The 22080-nt window shown below is 40.9% G+C and overlaps 1 protein-coding gene across 4 annotated transcripts in view; it reads right to left on the bottom strand.

Annotated features, from left to right (window-relative positions):
* lztfl1 (leucine zipper transcription factor-like 1) overlaps positions 1–22080 on the bottom strand; it is a 94373-nt gene that overhangs the window by 3752 nt on the left and 68541 nt on the right. For 3 of the 4 annotated variants that reach the window (XM_073023863.1, XM_073023866.1, XM_073023864.1), the window contains 2 exons: positions 20101–20277; positions 2193–2296 (listed from right to left, as the gene is read on the bottom strand). In XM_073023863.1, the coding sequence (XP_072879964.1) occupies positions 2193–2296; positions 20101–20277 (281 nt within the window). The remainder of the gene's footprint in view (positions 1–2192; positions 2297–20100; positions 20278–22080) is intronic. The other variant, XM_073023865.1, reaches the window with a different exon arrangement.

Below are 22080 nucleotides of genomic sequence, written 5' to 3'. Positions count from 1 at the left end.
TTAATGGCTGGGGGAATCACTGTGTTATTCTTCATTAAGAACTTACATTTAATGCCACTTTTCATGACATCCCAGAACTTTTGAAATAAAAAAAGTCAATTTGCAACAAACAATGGTCAGGTAATAAACTCAAGAGATTCTACAGATGCTGGAAATCCAGAAGAACAAACACAAAAATGCTAAAGGAACTCAGCAGATCAGTCAGCATCTATGGAGAGAAATGCAGAGTCAATTTTTCAGGCTGAGAACCTCCATCAGGACTGGAAAGGAAGAAAGAAGAAGCCAGAATAACAAGTTAGGGGGAGGAGAAGGAGTACAAGCTGGCGAATGAGAAGTAAAACCAGATGAGGGGAAAGATAAGTGGGTGGGGGAGGTGAGATGAAGTGAGAAGCTGGGAAGTGATAGGTGGAAGAGGTAAAGAGCTGAAGAAGAACAAATCTGATAGACAAGGAGAGTAGACCATGGGAAGAAGGGAAGGAGCAGGTGCAAAAGAGGGAGGTGATTGTGAGGTGGGGAGTACAGAAAGGGAAAGAGTTGAGCCAGAATGGGGAATAGAAAAAGAGGGAAGAGAAAGGGGAGAGAAATTACATCAAGTTAGAGAAATCAATGTACATCCTGATTTCCTCGTATTTCCACAAGGAAACCTGCAGATGCTGGAAATTCAAGCAACAGACACAAAATGCTGGTGGAATGCAGCAGGCCAGGCAGCATCCCTTTTGCCAATCACCTTTCCAGCTCTTAGCTTCACCCTTCCCCTCCTGTCTTCTCCTATCATTTTGGATTTCCCCCTCCCCCTCCTACTTTCAAATCTCTTACTATCTTTTCTTTCAGTTAGTCCTGACGAAGGGTCTCGGCCCGAAACGTCGACTGTACTTCTTCCTATAGATGCTGCCTGGCCTGCTGCGTTCCACCAGCAATTTGTGTGTGTTACATCCTGTCCAGTTGGAAGCTACCCAGAGCCTCCAACCTGACAGCATTCTTTTGTCCCTCCGACTGAGGGTGATCTCATTGTGGCAGTAGAGGAGGCCATGGACCAAAATGTTGGAACGGGAATGGGAAGGTGAATTAAAATGAGTGGCCACCAAGAAAGCTCACCCTTTGTGGCGGACAGAGTGAGGGTGTTTGGTGAAGTGCTTCCCAATCTACATCAGGTCTCACTGGCCACATCAGGAGCTCTGTATATAGTAGATGACCGCAACAGATTCGCAGATTGCATCACTGAAAGGACTGTTTGGGGCTCTGAATGGTGGTGAGGGAGGAGATGTTGGGGCAGGTGTAGCACTTGTCCCACTTGCCAGGATAAGAATTAGGAGGATGATCAATGGAGAGGGAAGAGTGAACAAGGAAGTCACGTAGAGAGCAATCCCTGCAGAAAGCAAAGTGGAGTCAGGAAAGATGTGTTCTGTGGTAGGATCCTGTTGAAGATGGTGGAAATTATGGAGAATTATGTTTTGGATGGGGTGGTAGGCAAGGACAAGGGGAACCCTATCCTTGTTATGGTGAGGGCAGATATCTGTTCTCATTCCATCTCCTCGGTCAGGTAACCTGCTTTTAGTGATATTCATTGTAGATAATTTATAAACAAGATACCATGGATAATCTTTGTTGCAAGTGAAAGCCTACTTATCTCTCAGTATGGTACTCCCTTTCTGCTGAACATCTGACCATGAAGAGTTCCTTGCCACTGTAGTAGAGTGATGACTCTGGTTTTGTGTTCATCTTTGAAATGTGCTGTACAATTGCAGCAGAGTGCACTATGCTGGGAGAGGGGCTTGATAAGGTAACTTCATTGAAAGTGGGCAAATAGCACAGATGTAATGAGAAGGCATTTAAGCACTGCAATTAAATCACTTAATCTTCTTCAAAACCACAAATACGATGAGGAAGCAATGTGTATTCTGCTGACGTCACTGAGATTTACTTCCTCTGCACTCTCATCAAAATGTATTCCTTTTGTCAGAGTAGGACTAGAGCTACTTAACTGATACAGTATAGTCTTATCCAAAAATTGCTTAAGATTGGGTATTGACTTCCAGATAAAATGTGATGGCAGATTTAAATATCACTGAAGAACTAAATAGATACTGAAATTTGAGGGTTTACAGTATTACTGAACAGCTGAATAAAAATGGCCAAGTTCAAATTGTACTGTGGAATATAGTCAAGAATTATTATTCGTTATGCCAACTTACTGTGAAAGGCGTTTGCGTAATTCCTTTACTTGCTCATTCTTCTTGGTTAATAATTCTTTCATGTTGCGATAAGCGGCTGTTTCCTGAAATTTCTTCTCTAATTCCTGTGAATCAAATTAAGATTTAATTGAAAGAGTATCACATAATTTGGCATTCAAACAGAACATTTATGACTGACTCCTCATCTTTTTCTCTCTAGTCCTAATGAAGGGCCTCAGCCGGAAACATCAACTACACACTTTTCCTTAGATATTGCCTGGCTTGCTAAGTTCCTCCAGCATTTTGTGTGCGTTGCTTGGATTTCCAGCATCAACAGATTTTCTCTTATTTATGACTGAGTGAGGCTTTCCAGTTTGAAAGTTCAGTAAAAGTTCGAAGTAAATTTATTATCAAAGTACATATATTTCACCATATACAATCCTAAGATTCATTTTCTTGCAAAAACCCATTAATAGAATAATGAAAAAATGCACCAAATGGGCATTCAATCAGTGAGCAAAAACAACTGTGCAAATACAAAAACAAAGAAATAATAACTAACTACACAAACAAGCAATAAATATCGAGAACATGACGTGAAGAGTTATTGAAATTGAATCCATAGGCTGGACCGAATTGAAGTAGAGTGAAGTTATTCCCTTTGATTCAAGCACCTGATGGCTGAGGGGTAATAACTGTTCCTGAACCTGGTGGTCCAAGTCCTGAGGCCATGTATCTTCTTCCTAATGGCAGCAGCAAGAAGAAAGCATGACCTGGGAAGTGGGAGTCCCTGATGATGGATGTTGCTTTCCTGTGACAACACTCCATGCAGATGTCTCAATGCTGGGGAGGCCTTTACCTGTGTCTGGACTGCATCCACTACTTTTGTAGGATTTTCTGTTCAGGGGCATTGGTGTTTCCACACCAATGTGATGCAGCCAGTCAATATACTCTCCATCAAACATCTATAGAAGCTTGTCAAGTTTTACATGTCATGATGAATCTTCACAAATTCCTAAGAAAGTAGAGGTGCTGCCGTGCTTTTTTTTATAAAGTGTTGGACAGGTCCTCTGAAATGGTAATACCGAGAAATTTAAAGTTGCTGACTTACTCCATCTCTGATCCTCTGAAGCAGACTGGCTCATGGACCCCTGGTTTCCTCCTCCTGAGGTCAATAATCAGCTCCTTGATCTTGCTAATATTGAGTAAGAGGTTGTTGGTATGGCATCACTCAGTCAGATTTTCCATTTTCCTCCTTTATGCTGATTTGTCACCACCTTTGACTCAGCAAACTTGAATATGGCATTGATGCTGGGGTTAGCCACACCATCATAAGTATAAAGCGAGTAGAGCAGGGGGTTAAGCACACAGCCTTATGGTGCACCTGTACTGATGAAGATTAGGGGGGGAGATGTTGTTGCTAATCTGAACTGACTGGGATCTACATTTGAGGAAATGGAGGATCCAATTGCACAAGGAGGTATTGAGGCCAAGATCTTGAAGCTTATTGATTAGGTTTGAGGGGATAATAGCAAGTTGCACTCAATGAAGAGCATCTTGATGTACACATCTTTGCTGTTCAGATGTTCCAGGGTTGAGTGAAGAGCCAATGAGAAGAGTTGCATTGTGCTGGTAGGCAAATTGGAGCAGATCCAAGTTGTATATGGGGCAGGAGGTGATATGTTGATAGGAGAGTTCTAATAAAATAGCAAAACACTTTATCTGCCATCATTTATAATGATGAATATATGCTTCCGTTTTCTCTGGGCAGAGTCTACTTTGGCACAAAGCACAAAATGAGAAATAAGAAACTAGCTGGCCCATTATAATCACAGAGTAACAGCACAGAAGTGAGCTCTGTGTATGCCATTCGGCTTTACAATTCAAACGCCAGGAGTAAGATATGTTAAAGTGCCGGGGTTAGGACTCAATGTATTTAAGTAAACTACTTAAGAACTTTTTAAAAGCTATTATTAATGCTTTTTGAGAGGGTGATTTTAGATGCATATCATATTTTTACTGAGTTAAGTATTGTATGTAATTAGTTTTGCTACAATAAGTGTATGGGACATTGGAAAAATGTTGAATTTCCCCATGGGGATGAATAAAGTATCTATCTATCTATCTTCAACCCAAATCATTCAAGCAACCAGGCTGCCTTTCTGAGCTTGTCCCATTTGCCTGAGTTTGATCCATATTCCTCTAGGTTTTTTCTATCCACGTACCTACCCAATATCTTTTAAATATTGTAATTGTACCCAGCTCTACCACTTCCTTTGGCAGCTCATTCCATTTACTTACCACTCTCAAGTTGAAAAACATGACCTTTGGGTCTCCTCTAGATATTTCCCTTCTCACTTATGCCCTCTAGCTTTTGGACATCCCTACCCTGGGAAAAAGACTGTGTTGTTCCGCCTAATCTCATGATGCGACAAACCTCTATAAGGCTTCATTGATGAGACTTTTACTTGGGTGATCGCACACAGGGTACAAGTTGCAGATAGATGGGTAACCATCAGGAAACACAAGGGAAGTACAGGGTGCTCCTGTGGCCATTCCCCTCAACAGCTAATACCACTTTGGATGCTGCTGGGGGGCATGATTTATCAAGGTATAAGAGCAGCAGCCAGGTCAGTGGAACTATAGCCCACTCTGAGGCTCAGCAGGAAGGGTAAAGTCAGGCACAACAATAGTGATAAAAGACTCGTTAGTTAGGAGGACAGACAGAAGATTCTGTTACAGTGGAAGAAATACAATTGTGTTGCCTCCCAGGTGTCAAGATCTGGGATGTATCTGAGTGGCTGCAGAAAATTCTTAAGTGGAAGGGCAAACAGCCAGAGGTCGCTGGACACATCAGTACAAACACAGGCAGAACAAGGGATGGGGTCCTGCAGAATTAGTATAAGGAGTTACAGTAGATAAATTAAATTGCATATAAGAGCTTAGGAGAATCAATGGCACCTAACGGTGACTCCTTTGCTTGCATCTTCAGAAACAGCTCTATTTCCATCTTTAATATCTCTATTTTTCCCTTTCAGGGTTCTTTTGAAGGCCCTGACCTGGAGTTACACGCTGACTTCATTTCTTTGTGGGAATGACACCCACTCTTGGGGTTCCACAACTGGCTGTTATTTGGCATGTCAAGGACACGACACAAGAGCTTTGCTCGCCTTCGGAGGTCTGAGATTTCGTGGCTCTGGAGACGGGAGACGGGAAGTGTACGTCGCTTTTAGTCCACTGGGTACAAATGAATCCCTTGACAAATATGAGGTATAAGAGCATGCATAAGAGGGAGATCTGAAGGGCAAAAAGAAGGTATAAGAAGGTATGAGATAGATTTATCAAGCAGGGTTAAAGATATCTAAAGAGATTTAGTTACATTAAAAGGGTGACTAGGAAGAGACTAGGTCCTCTTAAAGACCATCAGGAGACTATTTATGGAACCGCAGGAGATGGCCAAGATTGTTAATGTCTATTTGTCATTGGTTTACCAAGGAGAATATCATGGATAGTGAAGAAATTAGGGTAATACGCAGGGAGGTCTTGGGACATGTGCATATTATGAGAAACGAAGTATTTGCAGCCTTGAAGTATACTGAGGTGGGCATATCCCCTGAGCCTGACCAGCTACACCCCTAGACCTTATAGGTGGCTACGGAAAAATTGTGAAAGCCCTTGCGTGATATTTCTTCATCATTTGCCATTGGTCAAGTTCCAGAAAATGGAGGGTGATAAATGTTGTTCCATTGTTCAAGGGTAGTAAGGACAGTTCAGGACAATCGACTGACTTCAGTGTAGGAATGTTACTGGATGGAATTCTGAATGATAAGATCTACCATTACTTGGATACTGATACCATTACTGATCAAGAATAATCAGCATGGTTTTGTGCATGGAAGGTCATGCCTGTCAAATCTTTTGGAGTTTTTTTAAAGTTACCTTTTCAGGCATCTCCTGAGTTAAAACAGACAGATGAAGGGAGGGCAGTAGACATTGTTTATATGAACATAACTAAGGCTTTTGATAAGGTTCCATATGGCATATACACTGATCTGGTTGCATGGGATTCAGAGGGAGGTACCCTAGATGGATTCAGAATTGGCTCAATAATGGGAAGCAGACATTAGTGGTTGAAGGTCGATTCTCTGACTAGAGACCTGTGACTAGTGGAATGCACCAGGGTTTAGTGTTGGGATCCCTATTATTCAATAGACAATAGTCGCAGGAGTAGGCCATTTGGCCCTTCGAGCCAGCACCGCCATTCAATGTGATCATGGCTGATCATCCACAATCAGTACCCCATTCCTACCTTCTCCCCATATCTCTCAACTCCGCTATCTTTAAGAGCTCTATCTAACTCTTTCTTAAAAGCATCCAGAGAATTGGCCTCCACTGAGGCAGAGCATTCCATAGATCCACAATTCCTTGGGTGAATAAGTTTTTCCTCAACTCTGTTCTAAATGGCCTACCCCTTATTCTTAAACTGTGGCCTCTGGTTCTGGACTCCCCCAACATCTGGAACATGTTTCCTGCGTTCCATGTTTCCACCAGGAACATATTCATTATTTACGTAAATGATTTGGATATGAATTGACATAGTATGTTAATATACTACTTGGATGTTGCTTACATGGACTTTAGTAAGGCCTTTGACAAGGTCCTGCATGGGAGCTTAGTCAAGAAGATTCAGTCGCTTGGCATTCAGGATGAGGTAGTAAATTGGATTAGACATTGGCTTCGTGAAGAAGCCAGAGTGCCTCTCTGACTGGAGGCCAGTGACAAGTGATGTGTCACAGGGATCGGTGCTGGGTCCATTGGTGTTTGTTATCAATATCAACAATCTAGATGATAATGTAGTTAACTGGATCAGCAAATTTGTGGAAGGTATCAAGATTGGGGGTGTAGTAGACAGCGAGGAAGTCTCTCAAAGCTTGCAGGTGGATCATGGACAAACTGAAACAATTGACTGAAAAATGGCAGATGGAATTTAATGCAGAGAAGTATGAGGTGTTACACGTTGAGAGGACAAACCAGGGTAGAATTTGCGCTGAGGACTGCCATAGAACAGAGGGATATGGAAATACAGATTCATAATTCCTTGAAAGTAGTGTCACAGATAGATAGCTCGCAAAGAGAGGTTTTGGAACACTGGCCCTCATAAATTAAAATACAGTACTGAGTACAGGAATTGTAATGTTATATTGAAGTTGTATCAGACATTGATGAGCCTAATTGAGAGTACTATGTATAATTCTGGTCGCACCTTTGGGAAAGATATCAATAAGATTGAAAGAATGCAGAGAAATCTTACAAGGATATTGCCAGGACTTAAGGATCTGAATTATAGGGATTGGTTGAATAGTTAAGACTATTCCCTAGAGCACAGGAGAATGAGAGGAAATTTGATAGAAGTATACAAAATTATGAGGGGTATTACAAAATTATTATAGGGCAAATGCAAGCAGGCTTCCTCTACTGAGGTTGGGTGAGACTAGAACTAGAGGTTATGGGTTAAAGGTAAGGGGAATTCAGAGGGTGGTGAGAGTATGGAAAGAGATGATAATGGAAGTGGTGGAATCTGGTTCAATTTCAACATTTCAGAGAAATTTGGACAGGTACATGGATGGGAGAGGTATGGAGGTATGGTCCAGGTACAGGTTGATGGACTTGGCAGATTAATAGTTTGACCTAGGTGAGCCAAAGGACCCGTTTCTGTGTTGTAGTGACCGTTGACTAAATTAGGGGTCTTGGTGATAGTCAAGTACATTACAATGGATTACACAGAGATCTTGATCAATTAGAGAGATGCGCTGAGGAATGGCAACTAGACTTCAACTTACATGCATTTTGGAAATTCAAATCAGAAAAAGACCTACAGAGAATGCAGGGCACTGACGAAGCTTATGGAATAAAGGGACCTGAGAGAACAATACACAGTTCACTGACAGCAGCCATGCAAGTAAACAAGGTGGTGCAGAGAGCATAATTAGTCAGGACATCACACTTAAGAATAGAGACATTCTATGTAAGTCAATGGTGAGACTGCACTTGGAATATTACATAAATACAAGAGATTCTGCAGGTGCTGGAAATCCACATAAAATGTTGGAGGGACACAGCCCAGCAGGGAGCGTCTATGGAGAGGAATGACAGTCATCATTTTGGGAATATACATTGAAATTGAAATATCTTTATTGTCATTGCATAGTACAATTTGTCATGCACCAATACAGCGAAAATGAGTTTGCAACTCACGTACTCAATGTGAGTCCCCTCCTCTACTCCCTTTACACCCATGACTGTGCTGCCACACACAGCTCTAATCTGCTGAGCAAATCTGCAGATGATACAGCATTGATCGGCTTTATTTCTCGCAGTGACGGGACAGCCTACAGAGGAGAGGTTAACACCCTGACACGGTGGTACCAAGATGTCCCTCAATGTCCAAAAAACAAAAGAGCTGATTGTCGATTACAGGAGGAACGGAGCCAGGCTCGCTCTGAACAACATCAATGCAACTGCAGTTGAGAGGGTGAGTAGTTTCAAGTTCCTCAGTATGCACATCACTGAAGATATTACCTGGACTGTACATACTGGCTGTGTGGCAAAAAAAGCACAGCAGCGTCTCTTCCACCTCAGGCGACTGAAGAAGTTTGGCATGAGCCCCCAAATCCTCACGACCTTCTACAGGGCACCATTGAGAGCATCTTGACTGGCTGTATCACTGCCTGGGTCGGGAACTGCACCAACCTTAATCGCTGGGCACTGCAGAAAGTGGTACAGACAGCCCGGCGCATCTGTGAATATGAACTTCCCTCCACTGAGGACTTTTACAGCAGCAGGTGTGTAAAGAAGGCCTAGAAGATCATCAGGGACACCAGTCACCCCGACCATAAACTATTTCAGCTGCTTCCGTCTGGCAAATGGTATTAAGGCCAGGGCCAGGGCCAACAGGCTATAGGACAGCTTCTTTCTATAAGTCATTAGACTTATAAATTCACATCTGTACATTGCGACAGAGACATAATGCAAAAATTTTTACTCCCTCACATTGTGGGATGGATGTAAGATTTAAATAAATTCAAATTACTACCTCTCCAGCATTACTTTTTATCAGTCTGATATCCATTCGTCTCTCTTTTACTCTTTATATATCTAAAAAAACTTTCTGTATTCTTTATATTATTGGCTAGCTTACCTTCATATTTTATCTTTCTCTCTTTATTACTCTTTTATTTGCCTTCTGTTGGTTTTTAAAAGCAACCCAATCCTTCACCTTCCCACTATTTTTTACTATATCATATGCCCTCTCCCTTGCTTTTATACCGTCTTTAACTTCCCTTGTAAGCCATGGTTGCCTCAATCTCACTTTAGAATACTTATTCATCTTTGGGATGCATCTTTCCTGTGCATTCCAAATTGCTTCCAGAAATTCCAACCATTGCTGTTCTGTCGTCATTCCTACTACAGTCCCTTTCTTCAACTTTTGCCAGCTCCTCTTTCATGCCTCTATAATTTCCTTTACTCCACTGCAATACTGATACATCTGATTTTAGCTTCTCCCTCCCAAACTGCAGGGTGAATTCTATCATATTATGATCACTGTCTTCTAAGGGCTCCTTTACCTTAAGCTCCTCAATCAAACCTGGGCCATTACATAACACTCTATCCAGAATTGTCATTCCCATAATGGGCAAACCACAAGCTGCTCTAAAATGCCATCTAGTAGGCATTTTACAAATTCCCCCTCTCGGGTTCTAGCACCAATCATTTTTTTTCCTTTTTACATGCCTTTTCTATCTCTTGTTGTAGTTTGTAGCCCACATCCAGGCTACTGCTCAGAGGCCTGTATATAACTCCCAATGGGAAGTTTTTGCCCTTGCAATTTCTTAACTCTACCCATAAGGATTCTACATCTTCCGATCCTATGTAACCTCTTTCTAAGGATTTGATTTCATTTTTTAACTAACTAAGCCACCCAACCCCCTCAGCTTACCCTTTCAATACAATGCATATCCTTGGATGAAAAGCTCCCAACTATGATCTTTCACTGATGACCACAACCTCATACCTGCAATCTCCAACTACAAGGTCATTTAACCTTATTCCATATACTGTGTGCATTCAGTCCTGTATACATCATCATCTTTGATGTTAGCATCCTGTTATACATTCATCCCACTGACTGCAGTTTTGCCCTATCATCTGCTTGTCCTTCCACACACTCTCACTGCACACTGCATACCAACTGCCCAATCCTCAACCCTATCACTCTGGTTCCCATCCTCTGCCAAATTAGTCTAAACCCTCCCCAACAGCTCTAGCAATCCTGTCTATTTACTGGAAATTGCAGGTTTTCCAAGTATACACCCACAATCATAATCCATCACTTTATAAACCTTAAATACTAATGGTCAATGATTTTTCCAATAGCTTTTGTATAGATGGTATGTTGCAATAAACAAGACTTAAAATTGTAACTCAAGAAATTTGAGGAAACTATGAGAGATATTCTGGGCTTCATACAATGCCTGTGTTTTGTCATATTTAGCAATGATTCCACAATGTCTCTGAGGAAAATCCCAGCAACTCAACAAAATAGCTTTTCTCCCTCATGGAAAAGACCACAGAATTCTAGAATTCTGTCTTTAACACAGAAAATCAGAGCAGGAGTCATTCTGGTTATTATGCCCAATCAACCACTTCAATATGCTGTTCCTACCGTCTCCTCATATCGCTTAATACTTCAGTATTATTCTACTTCTAAATTAGCCTGTTATTTCACAAGCAGCAGAAGCACTTTCATTTACTCTGGTGATTTGGTGGAGACTTCAGACTTCTGGTAAGATGGCTGCTTGCTCAGATGTAACTGCTTTTATGGGGCCAACCTAAGGTGTTATTGTCTTTTTTAAACATTTTTTACGATAGCAAGACCCTGCTGGACATTAAGAACTTAAAGTACTTAATGCAAGATGCTTGTTGGCAGAGAAACTGAAGAAGCTGAATTTGTTACAGACTGTGATGCTGTCTGTGACAGAGAGGCGTTGGTGCATGAAGGAGGTGATGTTGGAGACGGGCACTCCCAGAGGCGGTGCGGTGCATCGTCCGTGCTGAAGTCAGTGCTGCCCCTCAGTGTTCACTGCAGAAGACAAGCTGTATTATGTTAGACTGCAGACTGCTGCATCTCTCATGGACTCAGGGACTTGGACTACATATTCTTGTGTGACTGTATTTTACTGCTATCTTATATGTACTATATGTACGTTGTGCTGTGTATGATTATTGGTACTGTGTTTTGACCTTTGACCCAGAAGTAACACTGTTTCATTTGGCTGTATTCTGGTATGGTTAAATCACAATTAAACTTGAACTAAATCTATAGCTTGTCTCTAAGCCATTTTTCCTCAATGAAAACTATGTTTTGTTTTTAAATGCTTCACAGAAGCTCTGCTTCCTAATCTTAACATGGTTTACTGAAATTTCATTAATTCGGTTTCATATTTTCACATCCAATAAAGAGGCTCATGGACTCTTGCATGCATTTTTGATTGACACAATTTCATAGAATCATTGTGCCCCTACTAGTCAAAAATGGAACCAATTGCAATTCCTCATGTCTCAACACTCTGACTACAGTTGCATGTGTTATGGTGCTTCAAGTCCTCATTCAGTTACTTTTTATCTGATGAAAGTTTCAGTTTCCACTACCTTTTCAAATAAAGTCCAAACATCCCACCTATGCTTTGGATGAAAAACATTTCTTCAACTCACGTCAAATCCTTGTACCAATAACTTAAACTGACCCCTCTACCAAGTGAAAGATGTCTTTCCTGTCCATATTTTGTAGGATTCACAATATTTTGTGCATGTGCCCTTCTGCTTCCTTCATTTCAAAGAGGAGAGCTCCAGCCTAATAAATACCTTCTTATAAAAAAATTCTCCAGTTCATCCATATAAATTTCCATTATAACTGTATATAAACTAATACTTTATATAGTTTGAACACAATTCCTGATTCCTATAGTCCATGCTTTAGCTGAAAAAGGGAAGTATGCCTTATGACCTCGCAATAACCTCCCTCCGATCTTCAGGGACCTGTGGACTCCTTGTTCCTCAATAATAGTTAGTCTCCTGATGTACCCATTCCATGGGTGCCTCATTGTTGATGCCATCAATAACATTTGTCAACAACCTTTCTTGCCAAGGCAGGGCAGGATCTCTAGCTCCCAAAAGCATGTAATTTCCTCTAAGTTAACTAATTTCAGTGTATTCAGTATTATTTATACAATATACTGAAAATCATAACATTTTTAGTAAAATCATGCCCTAGTAATTTTCCTCTTTCACCACTGTATATATGGGTTTTGACAGAGCACCACAAGGAGCTCTCTAGCAATATACAAGAGAGTCCTTCGAATGGCTGCAGTCAGTCTGCTGAAAACCTGCTCCTTTTCAACTTGTGTACACAAAGACCTCCTCAAGATAGGCCAGCTACAGGCATCTGTCCAGGACCAACTGAAGGAGCAGTCTGGCAATCTAGCTGTAGAACATGGATGAGTGTGTGTTCTTTCAAAGATGAAGGTCCCCTTGCGAAGGGGGGAAATTAGTACCCTGATCCCACATATCAGGCCACCGTTTCTGGCATATATTAGTTCAAGTACACCATATCTCTTCCTAAGTAGGATAGCAATCTGCTCATGTTTGGCATCTTTCTGCACCTGCAAGAAGACAATCTGCTGAAATACAACACTTCTCTGTTGGAGATTATAATTGAGATTATACACAGTTATAAGTCAAGGACAGTATAAAAATAAAAGAGAAGTATAACACAGCAAAGATGAGCGGGAAGCCAGAGGATTGGGAAACTTTTAAAGAGCAACAGAAGATTACTAAAAAGGCAATACCGTGAGAAAAAATGAGGTACGAAAGTAAGCTAGTCAAGAATATCAAGGAGGATAGTAAATGCTTCTTTAGGTATGTAAAGAGGAAAAAATTAGTTAAGACCAAAGTTGGGCCCTTGAAGACAGAAACGGGTGAATTTATTATGGGGAACAAGGAAATGGCAGACGAGTTGAATAGGTACTTTGGATCTGCCTTCAAACTATCTCCCAGATGTAATAGTGGCCAGAGGACCTAGGGTAACTGAGGAACTGAAGGAAATTCGCATTAGACAGAAAATGGTGTTGGGTAGACTGATGGGACTGAAGGCTGATAGATCCCCAGGGCACTTAAGGAGGTGGCTCTAGAAATCGTGGACACATTGGTAATCATTTTCCAATGTTCCATAGATTCAGGATCAGTTCCTGTGGATTGTAGAGTAGCTAATATTATCCCACTTTTTAAGAAAGGAGGGAGAAAGAAAACAGGGAATTATAGACCAGTTAGCCTGACATCAGTGGTAGGGAAGATGCTGGAGTTGATTATGAAACATGAAACAGCGGCACATTTGGATAGCAGTAACAAGTCAGCATGGATTTACAAAGGGGAAGTCATGCTTGACTAATCTTCTGGAATTTTTTGAAGACGTAACTAGGAAAATGGACAAGGGAGAGCCAGTAGATGTAGTGTACATGGACTTTCAGAAAGCCTTTGATAAGGTCCCACATAGGAGATTAATGGGCAAAATTAGAGCACGTGGTATTGGGGGTATGGTACTGACGTGGGAAGAAAATCAGTTGGCAGACAGGAAACAAAGAGTAGGGATCAACAGGTCCCTTTCAGAATGGCGGGCAGTGACTAGTGGGGTACCGCAAGGTTTGGTGCTGGGACCGCAGCTATTTACAATATACATTAATGATTTAGGTGAAGGGATTAGAAGTAACATTAGCAAATTTGCAGATGACACAAAGCTGGGTGGCAGTGTGAAATGTGAGGAGGATGTTATGAGAATGCAGAGTGACTTGGACAGGTTGGGTGAGTGGGCAGATGCAGTTTAATGTGGATAAATATGAGGTTATCCACTTTAGTGGCAAGAACAGGAAGGCAGATTACTACCTGAATGTTATTAAGTTAGGAAAAAGGGAAGAACAATGAGATCTAGGTGTCCTTGTTCATCAGTCACTGTAAGTAAGCATGCAGGTACAGCAGGCAGTGAAGAAAACTAATGGCACATTGGCCTTCATAACAAGGGGAGTTGAGTATAGGAGCAAAGAGGTACTTCTGCAGTTGTACAGGGCCCCAGTGAGACCACACCTGGAGTATTGTGTGCAGTTTTGGTCTCCAAATTTGAGGAAGGACATTCTTGCTATTGTGGGAGTGCAGCGTATGTTCACAAGGTTAATTCCCGGGATGGCGGGACTGTCACGTGTTGAAAGATTGGAGTAAATGGGCTTGTGTACACTGGAATTTAGAAGGATAAGAGGGGATCTGATTGAAACATATAAGATTATTATGGGATTGGACAAGCTAGAGACAGGAAACATGTTCCCGATGTTGGGGGAGTCCAGAACCAGAGGCCACAGTTTAAGAATAAGTGGTAGGCCATTTAGAACAGAGTTCAGGAAAAACTTTTTCGCCCAGAGAGTTGCGGATCTGTGGAATGCTCTGCCTCAGAAGACAGTGGAGGCCAATTCTCTGGATGCTTTCAAGAGAGAGTTAGATAGAGCTCTTAAAGATAGCGGAGTCAAGGGATATAGGGAGAAGGCAGGAACGGGGTACTGATTGTGGATGATCAGCCATGATCACAGTGAATGGCGGTGCTGGCTCAAAGGGCCGAATGGCCTACACCTGCACCTATTGTCTATTGCGATCAGTGAACTATTCACATATAACAACCCACTGCACCTGTGGAATCACAAGTTACTTATGGATTGTTTCCCTGCATCCAGTATCAATGTTTTTTAACTCTTAAATAGGATAAAATGTTTTTATGTAGCAATTAATATGAATCTGGTATCCACTAACTAAAAGGTTAAGTAAGCAGATTTATAGTTGCAAGAAATGTCTGTGAATCCTTTGCAAATACCTGGTTTTTCTGCATTAATTACTCATAAAATGTGGTCTGATCTTCATCCAAGTCACAATAATACACAAACACAATCTGCCTCAATTAATAACACACAAACAATTGTACTTTTCATGTCTTTATTGAACATGTTGTTTACTCATTCACAGTCCAGGCTGGAAAAAGTATGTGAACGCTTGTATTTAAGGACCAGTAGAAGGTCCTTGAGCAGCAATAACCTCCACCAAACATTTCCTATAGTTGCTGATCAGACTTGCACATCAACAAGGAGGAATTTTAGACCATGCCTCCATACAAAACTGTTTCGGTTCATCAATATTTCTGGGATACCTTGCATGAACATCCCACTTCAGGTCATGCCACAGCATCTCAATTGGGTTCAGGTCTGACTTGGCCATTCCAAAACATTAAATTTCTTCTTTTTAAACCATTCTGATGCTGATTTACTCATTTTTCAGGTCATTACCTTGTTGCATCATCCAACTTCTATTAAGCTTCAAGGTGATAGACCTCTACCCTGGCAGCAAAGCAGCCTCAAATCATGAGCTTCACAGTTGTGATGAGGTTTTGGTGTTGGTGTGAGTACCCTTTTTCTTCCAAGCATAGCAATATGCATTTCTGCCAAAAAGTTTAGCTTTTGTCACTTCTATCCAAGGACATTGTCCCAGAAGTGTTGGGGAACATCCCAGATGGTCTTTTGCAAACTACTTGCTCAGCATTTTTCTTATAGTCAACACATGAACAGAGACTTTAGCAAGTTCTAGAGATTACTGCAGGTCTTCTATTCTCTTCGGTTCTTTTTCACCTCCTTCAGCATTGCACATTGTGCTTTTGGAGTTATCTTTGTAGGATGTCCTGTGGGAATAGTACTGAATTTCCTCCATTTGTAGACAATTTCTCTTACTGTGGACCGATGAACACTCAGGTCTTTAGATAAGCTTTTGTAACCTTTTCTAGCTTCATGCATCTCGACAATTCTTCTCCTTAGGTCCTCTGAAAGTTGTTTTGATTGAGGCATGGTGCACATAAACAGATCTTTCTTAAGAAGAGCAGGCTCTGTCAGTAACCTGACTTACAAACATAGGAAACCTACAGGCCCTTTGGCCCACAAAGTTCTGCCAAACATGTCCCTACCTTAGAAATTACTAGGCTTACCTATAGTCGTCTATTTTTCTAAGCTCCATGTACCTATCTAAAAGTCTCTTAAAAGATCCTATTGTATCCACCTCCACCACCATTGCCGGCAGCCCATTCCACACTCACCACTCTCTGAGTAAAAAACTTACCCCTGACATCTCCTCTGTGCTTACTCCCCAGCACCTCAAACCTGTGTCCTCTTGTGGCAACCATTTCAGCCCTGGGGAGAAAGCCTCTGACTATCCACATGATCAATGCCTCTCATCATCTTATATACCTCTATCAGGTCACCTCTCATCCTCCATTGCTCCAAGGAGAAAAGGCCGAGTTTACTCAAACTATTCTCATAAGGTATGCTCCCCAATGCAGGCAACATCCTTGTAAATCTTCTCTTTACCCTTTCTATGGCTTCCACTTCATTATTGTAGTGAGGTGACCACAATTGAGCACAGTACTCCAAGTGGAGTCTGACCAGGGTCCTATATAGCTGCAACATTACCTCTCAGCTCCTAAATTCAATTTCACGATTGAAGGCCAATACATCGCATGCCTTCTTAACCACAGAGTCAACCTGTGCATCTGCTTTGAGCATCCTATGGACTCGGACCCCAAGATCCCTCTGATCCTCCACACTGCCAAGAGTCTTATCATTAATACTATATTCTGCCATCATATTTGACCTACCAAAATGAACCACCTCACACTTATCTGGGTTGAACTCCATCTGCCACTTCTCAGCCCAGTTTTGCATCCTATCAATGTCCCTCTGTAACCGCTGACAGCCCTCCACACTATCCACAACACACTCAACCCGTGCGTCATCAGCAAACTTACTAACTTATCCCTCCACTTCCTCATCCAGGTCATTTATAAAAATCACGAAGAGTAAGGGTCCCAGATCATATCCCTGAGGCACTCCACTGGTGACCACCAAACAGAATATGGCCTGTCTACACCACTCTTTGCCTTCTGTGGTCAAGCCATTTCTAGATCCACAAAGCAATGTCCCCCTTGGATCCCATGCCTCCTTACTTTCTCAATAAGCCTTGCATGGGGTACCTTATCAATGCCTTGCTGAAATCCATATACACCACATCTACTGCTCTTACTTCATCAATGTGCTTAGTCACATCCTCATAAAATTCAATCAAGCTCGTAAGGCACGACCTGCCCTTGACAAAGCCATGCTGACTACTCCTAATCATATTATACCTCTCCAAATGTTCATAAATCCTCCCTCTCAGGATCTTCTCCATCAACTTACCAACCACTTAGGTAAGACTCACTGGTCTATAATTTCCTGGGCTATCTCTACTCACTTTCTTGAATAAAGGAACAACATTCGCAACCCTCCAATCCTCCGAAACCTCTCCCATCCCCATGAAGATGCGAAGATCATCGCCAGAGGTTCAGCAATCTCCTCCCTCGCCTCCCACAGTAGCCTGGGGTACATCTCATGCGGTTCCAGCGACTTATCCAACTTGATGCTTCCCAAAAGCTCCAGCACATCCATTTTTTTAATATCTACATGCTCAAGCTTTTCAGTCTGCTGCAAGTCATCACTACAATCACCAAGATCCTTTTCCATAGTGAATACTGAAGTATTCATTAAGTATCTCTGCTATTTCCTCCGGTTCCAAACACACTTTCCCACTGTCATACTTGATAGGTCCTATTCTTTCACGTCTTATCCTCTTGCTCTTCACATACTTGTAGAGTGCCTTGGGGCTTTCCTTAATCCTGCCCACCAAGGCCTTCTCATGGCCCCTTTTGGTTCTCCTAATTCCTTCTAAAGCTCCTTCCTATTAGGTTTATAATCTTCTAGATCTCTAACATTACCTAGCTCTCTGAATCTTTTGTAGGCTTGTCTTTTCTTCTTGACTAGATTTATTACAGCCTTTTGTACACCATGATTCCTGTACCCTACCATAACTTTCCTGTCTCATTGGACTTTGTGTTCTTTTTATAGGGCAGGGTACCTCTACAACCCACATCTCCAATCTCATCTCATTGATCGGAACACCTGATTCCAAACAGCTTTTGTAGAAGACATTACCCCAGAGGTTCACATTCTTTTTTGAGCCTAGACTGTAATTGTTTAAATTGTAAAGAAGTACAATTGTTTGCGTGTTATTAGTTTAGACAGATTGTGTTTGTCTATTGTGACTTAGTTGAAGATAAAACCACATTTCATGAGTAACTAATGCAGAAAAACAGATAATTTCAAACAGTTCACAAACTTTTTCTTGCAACTATGATTGTAAATTTTAAAAGGAAATTATAGAGCTAAATGGAAAAAGCAAAACAAGGCTAATTGGAATGACTCTTTCAAACTGTGACAATCAGCCAAATGGCTTTCCAACATATCTTTCTGTGAACCACCTGAATAATACTATTACTATTTAATAAAAAAATACATTCATTCTAGAAGTGGGCACTGATAGCATATCCAGCAATATGTTCATCATTTCTGTAAAACCTGCACATTTATCATAAAACTGCTTGTTAGGCAGTGTGTAGATATGAATTCATCTCTGTATGGGACTACAGCATGTAGTTCCAGTGAAGCCAGGGATGGAAAGATTACTTCCCTAAAAGGTCAGTATTAAATCAATTATGAGTACAATGCAGTTGGATTCTACTTTCTCTCATAGCTATTTTTCCGCCACTATAGCCTGAATTAAAGTGCAGAGGCTCACCAGGATGTTGCCTGGATTGAAGTGAATTGGCTATAAGAAGATTGACTAACTTCATTATCTCTGGAGCATCAGAGGCTGAACGATGACCTAATAGGAGTTCATAGAATTATGATAGATAGTCTTCTTCCCTAACTGGATATATCAAAAACTAGAGGGCATGGTTTTCTATGGACAGAAGGGCTAAGTTGAAAGAAGATCTATAAGGCAAGCTTTTTGTTTAACACACAGAGTAGCAGGTGCCTGAGATGTGCTGCCAGGGGCAGTAGTAGAAGCAGATGTGATAGCAATGTTTAAGAGCCATTTAAACACATACATGAACAAGTAGTGAATGGGGGGATATGGACCATGTGTAAGCCGATGGGATTTGTTTAAATTACCACTATATTTGGCATGAACATAATGTGCTGAAGGGTCTTTTCACGTGTTGTACTGTTCCCTGTTCTAACCACTTATTTGTTTTATTCCCTGTCTATTGGACTTTAATCTTTAGGCCCATTTCTCCAAATCTCAGCCATTCTTACAGTCTTTTAAAGGTCGCTATTGTATCAGATTCAGATTCATCACAATTACATCAAAACGTACAGTGAAATGCATTGGATTGTTATCACCCTCTGCATCGTGCCTGGCAGTGTGTTCAAGGAGTCCACTGATCTGCGTAAAAAAATAAAATCTACCTCTGACATCTCTCCTAAATTTCCACTCATCTTAAAATGGATGACTGGTACTGGTACCTCAGTAATTCAGCCAGCGTAATCAAAGACATACACACCCTGGACATTCTCTCTTTTCCCTTCCAATCGGGAAGAAAACACAAAATCCTGAGAATGTACTGCCACGCTCCAGCTTCTATCCTGCTGTTATAAGACTACTGAATGTTTCCCTTGTATGATAAGATGGATTCTTGACCTCACAATCTACCTCACTGTGACCTTGAAACTTATTTCTCTGAACAGCAACACTTTATTCTGTACCATTTATCTTAATGCCCATTGAAATTAATTGATTTGTATGGATGATATGCAAGAGAAGTTTTTCACTGTACCTTGGTACATGTGACAATAATAACTCTATTTACCAATTTACGAGCAATTATCCATTTCTATTCAATGAAGAAGAATTCAATACAAACCTTCTCAGCTAACAAAAGATCTTCTTGTACTTTTAGCAGATCATGTTTGGTGGCAATGAGATTACTTTCTAAACTTTTCTGGTTCTCACTGCTCTTATTCAGGCTCTTCTCAAAATCAGCCTTCAGTGTGGCCAATGTTGCTTCAAGATCAGCAACCTCCTGTGTTTTCAATTTGGACTAAGAAAAAAGTTGAAATGTAATTGTTAATAACTGTAATGTAAAAGGCCATTAGAAAATTAAATGCAGTTGACTATTATACCTATTGTGTGCTTTTATACTTCAATGCAATTCAATATGATCTGGGATTATTAAATAATACATACCAAAGCACCATTCAGGCAGCCAACAGGAAGCAAGTAAATTTCAATTAAAATATGACTCTAGTCACAAACATGCAATAAACAATAACATTTATAAAAATATAGCTATTCTTTAGTAATGTGGTTTAAAAAAGTTTCAATTTTTAAAATAAAATAACTGGCATCTTCAACATCAAAACCACTATTTGCACTTCATTATCAGGTTTCAATAAGAACAAAGAAATGGTTCCCAAATTTGAAAGCTCAGAATCACAGAAATTTATGAGTCTGAGTGCCCTACTGCCCTTCCCCAACTCACAGACACACTCTCATCTTGCACTGGTCTCTTATCGTTTATTTCTGCTGTTTCACATATTTTTACTACTGCTTGTTTTATTACAATAGCGCTCGTAACATTGAACTATTTTATAAGCTTGCACCTTGTACGTTATGTCAGCCTGTCAATATTCAGGCCATGCCACTCAGTGACTTGTGCTAATATTATTTGAGACTGTGTGTACTGGATCATAACTCCATGTGCTATGTGTGACTAAATCTACTCTGTTTTGCACTTTGGCCCTAGAGAAACAATGTTTCATTTAGTTGTATACACGTGTATGAAACCATAAGAATAGGCGCAGAATCAGGCTATTCGGGCCATTAAGTCTGCTCCATTATTCCATAATGGCTGATTTATTATCTCTCCCAACCCCATTCACTTGCCTTTTCCTGTAACCTTTGATGCCCTTACTAATCAAGAACCTATGAACCACCACTTTGAATATACCCAATGGTTTGGCCTCCACAGCTAGCTGTGGAAATGCATTCCACATATTCATTACAGTCTGTCTAAAGAAATTCCTCCTCATCTGTTCTAAAGGGACATCCTTCTACTTAGAAGCTGCACCCTCTTGACCTAGATTTCCCCCCACTTTAGTAAGTAATGTCTCCATATCCACTCTATATTCAAAAGGTTTCAATGAGATCCCCATCATTCTTCTAAACTCCTTCAAGTATAGGCCCAGATTCATCAAACACTCTTCGTACATTAATACTTTCATTTCCAGAATCATTCTCTTGACCATCTCCAATGCCAGCACATCATAAGGAATACAAAACTGATCAGAATATTCAAAGTGCAGTCTGCCCACTGTCTTATAAAGCCTCAGCATTATGTCCTCGCTTTTATATTCTAGTCTTTTTGAAAGGAATGCTAACATTGCATTTGCCTTCCTTGCCACCGATTCAACCTACAAGTTAACCTTTAGGGATTCCTGCACCAGGACTCCCAAGTCCTTTTGTGCTCCTTATTTCTGAATTTTCTCCCTATTTAGAAAATTGTCTACACCTTTATTCCTTCTATCAAAATGTATAACTATACACTTCCATATACATACTCTACCTGCCATTTATATGCCCATTGTCTAAGTCTCTCTGCAGACTCCCTGCTTCCTCAACACTACCTATCTTTGTATTGTCCATAAACCTGGCCACAAAGTCATCAATTCCATCATCCAGATCATTGAAATATAACATAAAAAGAGGTCCCAATAACAACCTCTGCAGAACACCTCTAATCACTGGCAACCAACAAGAAAAGGTCCCCTTATTCACACTCCATGCCTCTTGCCACTCAGCCAATCTTCTATTCATGCAAGTACCTGTCCTGTAATACCATGGG

Source organism: Hemitrygon akajei, chromosome 20 (genome assembly GCF_048418815.1).
Source record: "Hemitrygon akajei chromosome 20, sHemAka1.3, whole genome shotgun sequence".
Taxonomy (NCBI): domain Eukaryota; kingdom Metazoa; phylum Chordata; class Chondrichthyes; order Myliobatiformes; family Dasyatidae; genus Hemitrygon; species Hemitrygon akajei.
Note: the sequence above shows the minus strand (reverse complement) of the source record. Positions and strands in the feature narration are given on the sequence as shown.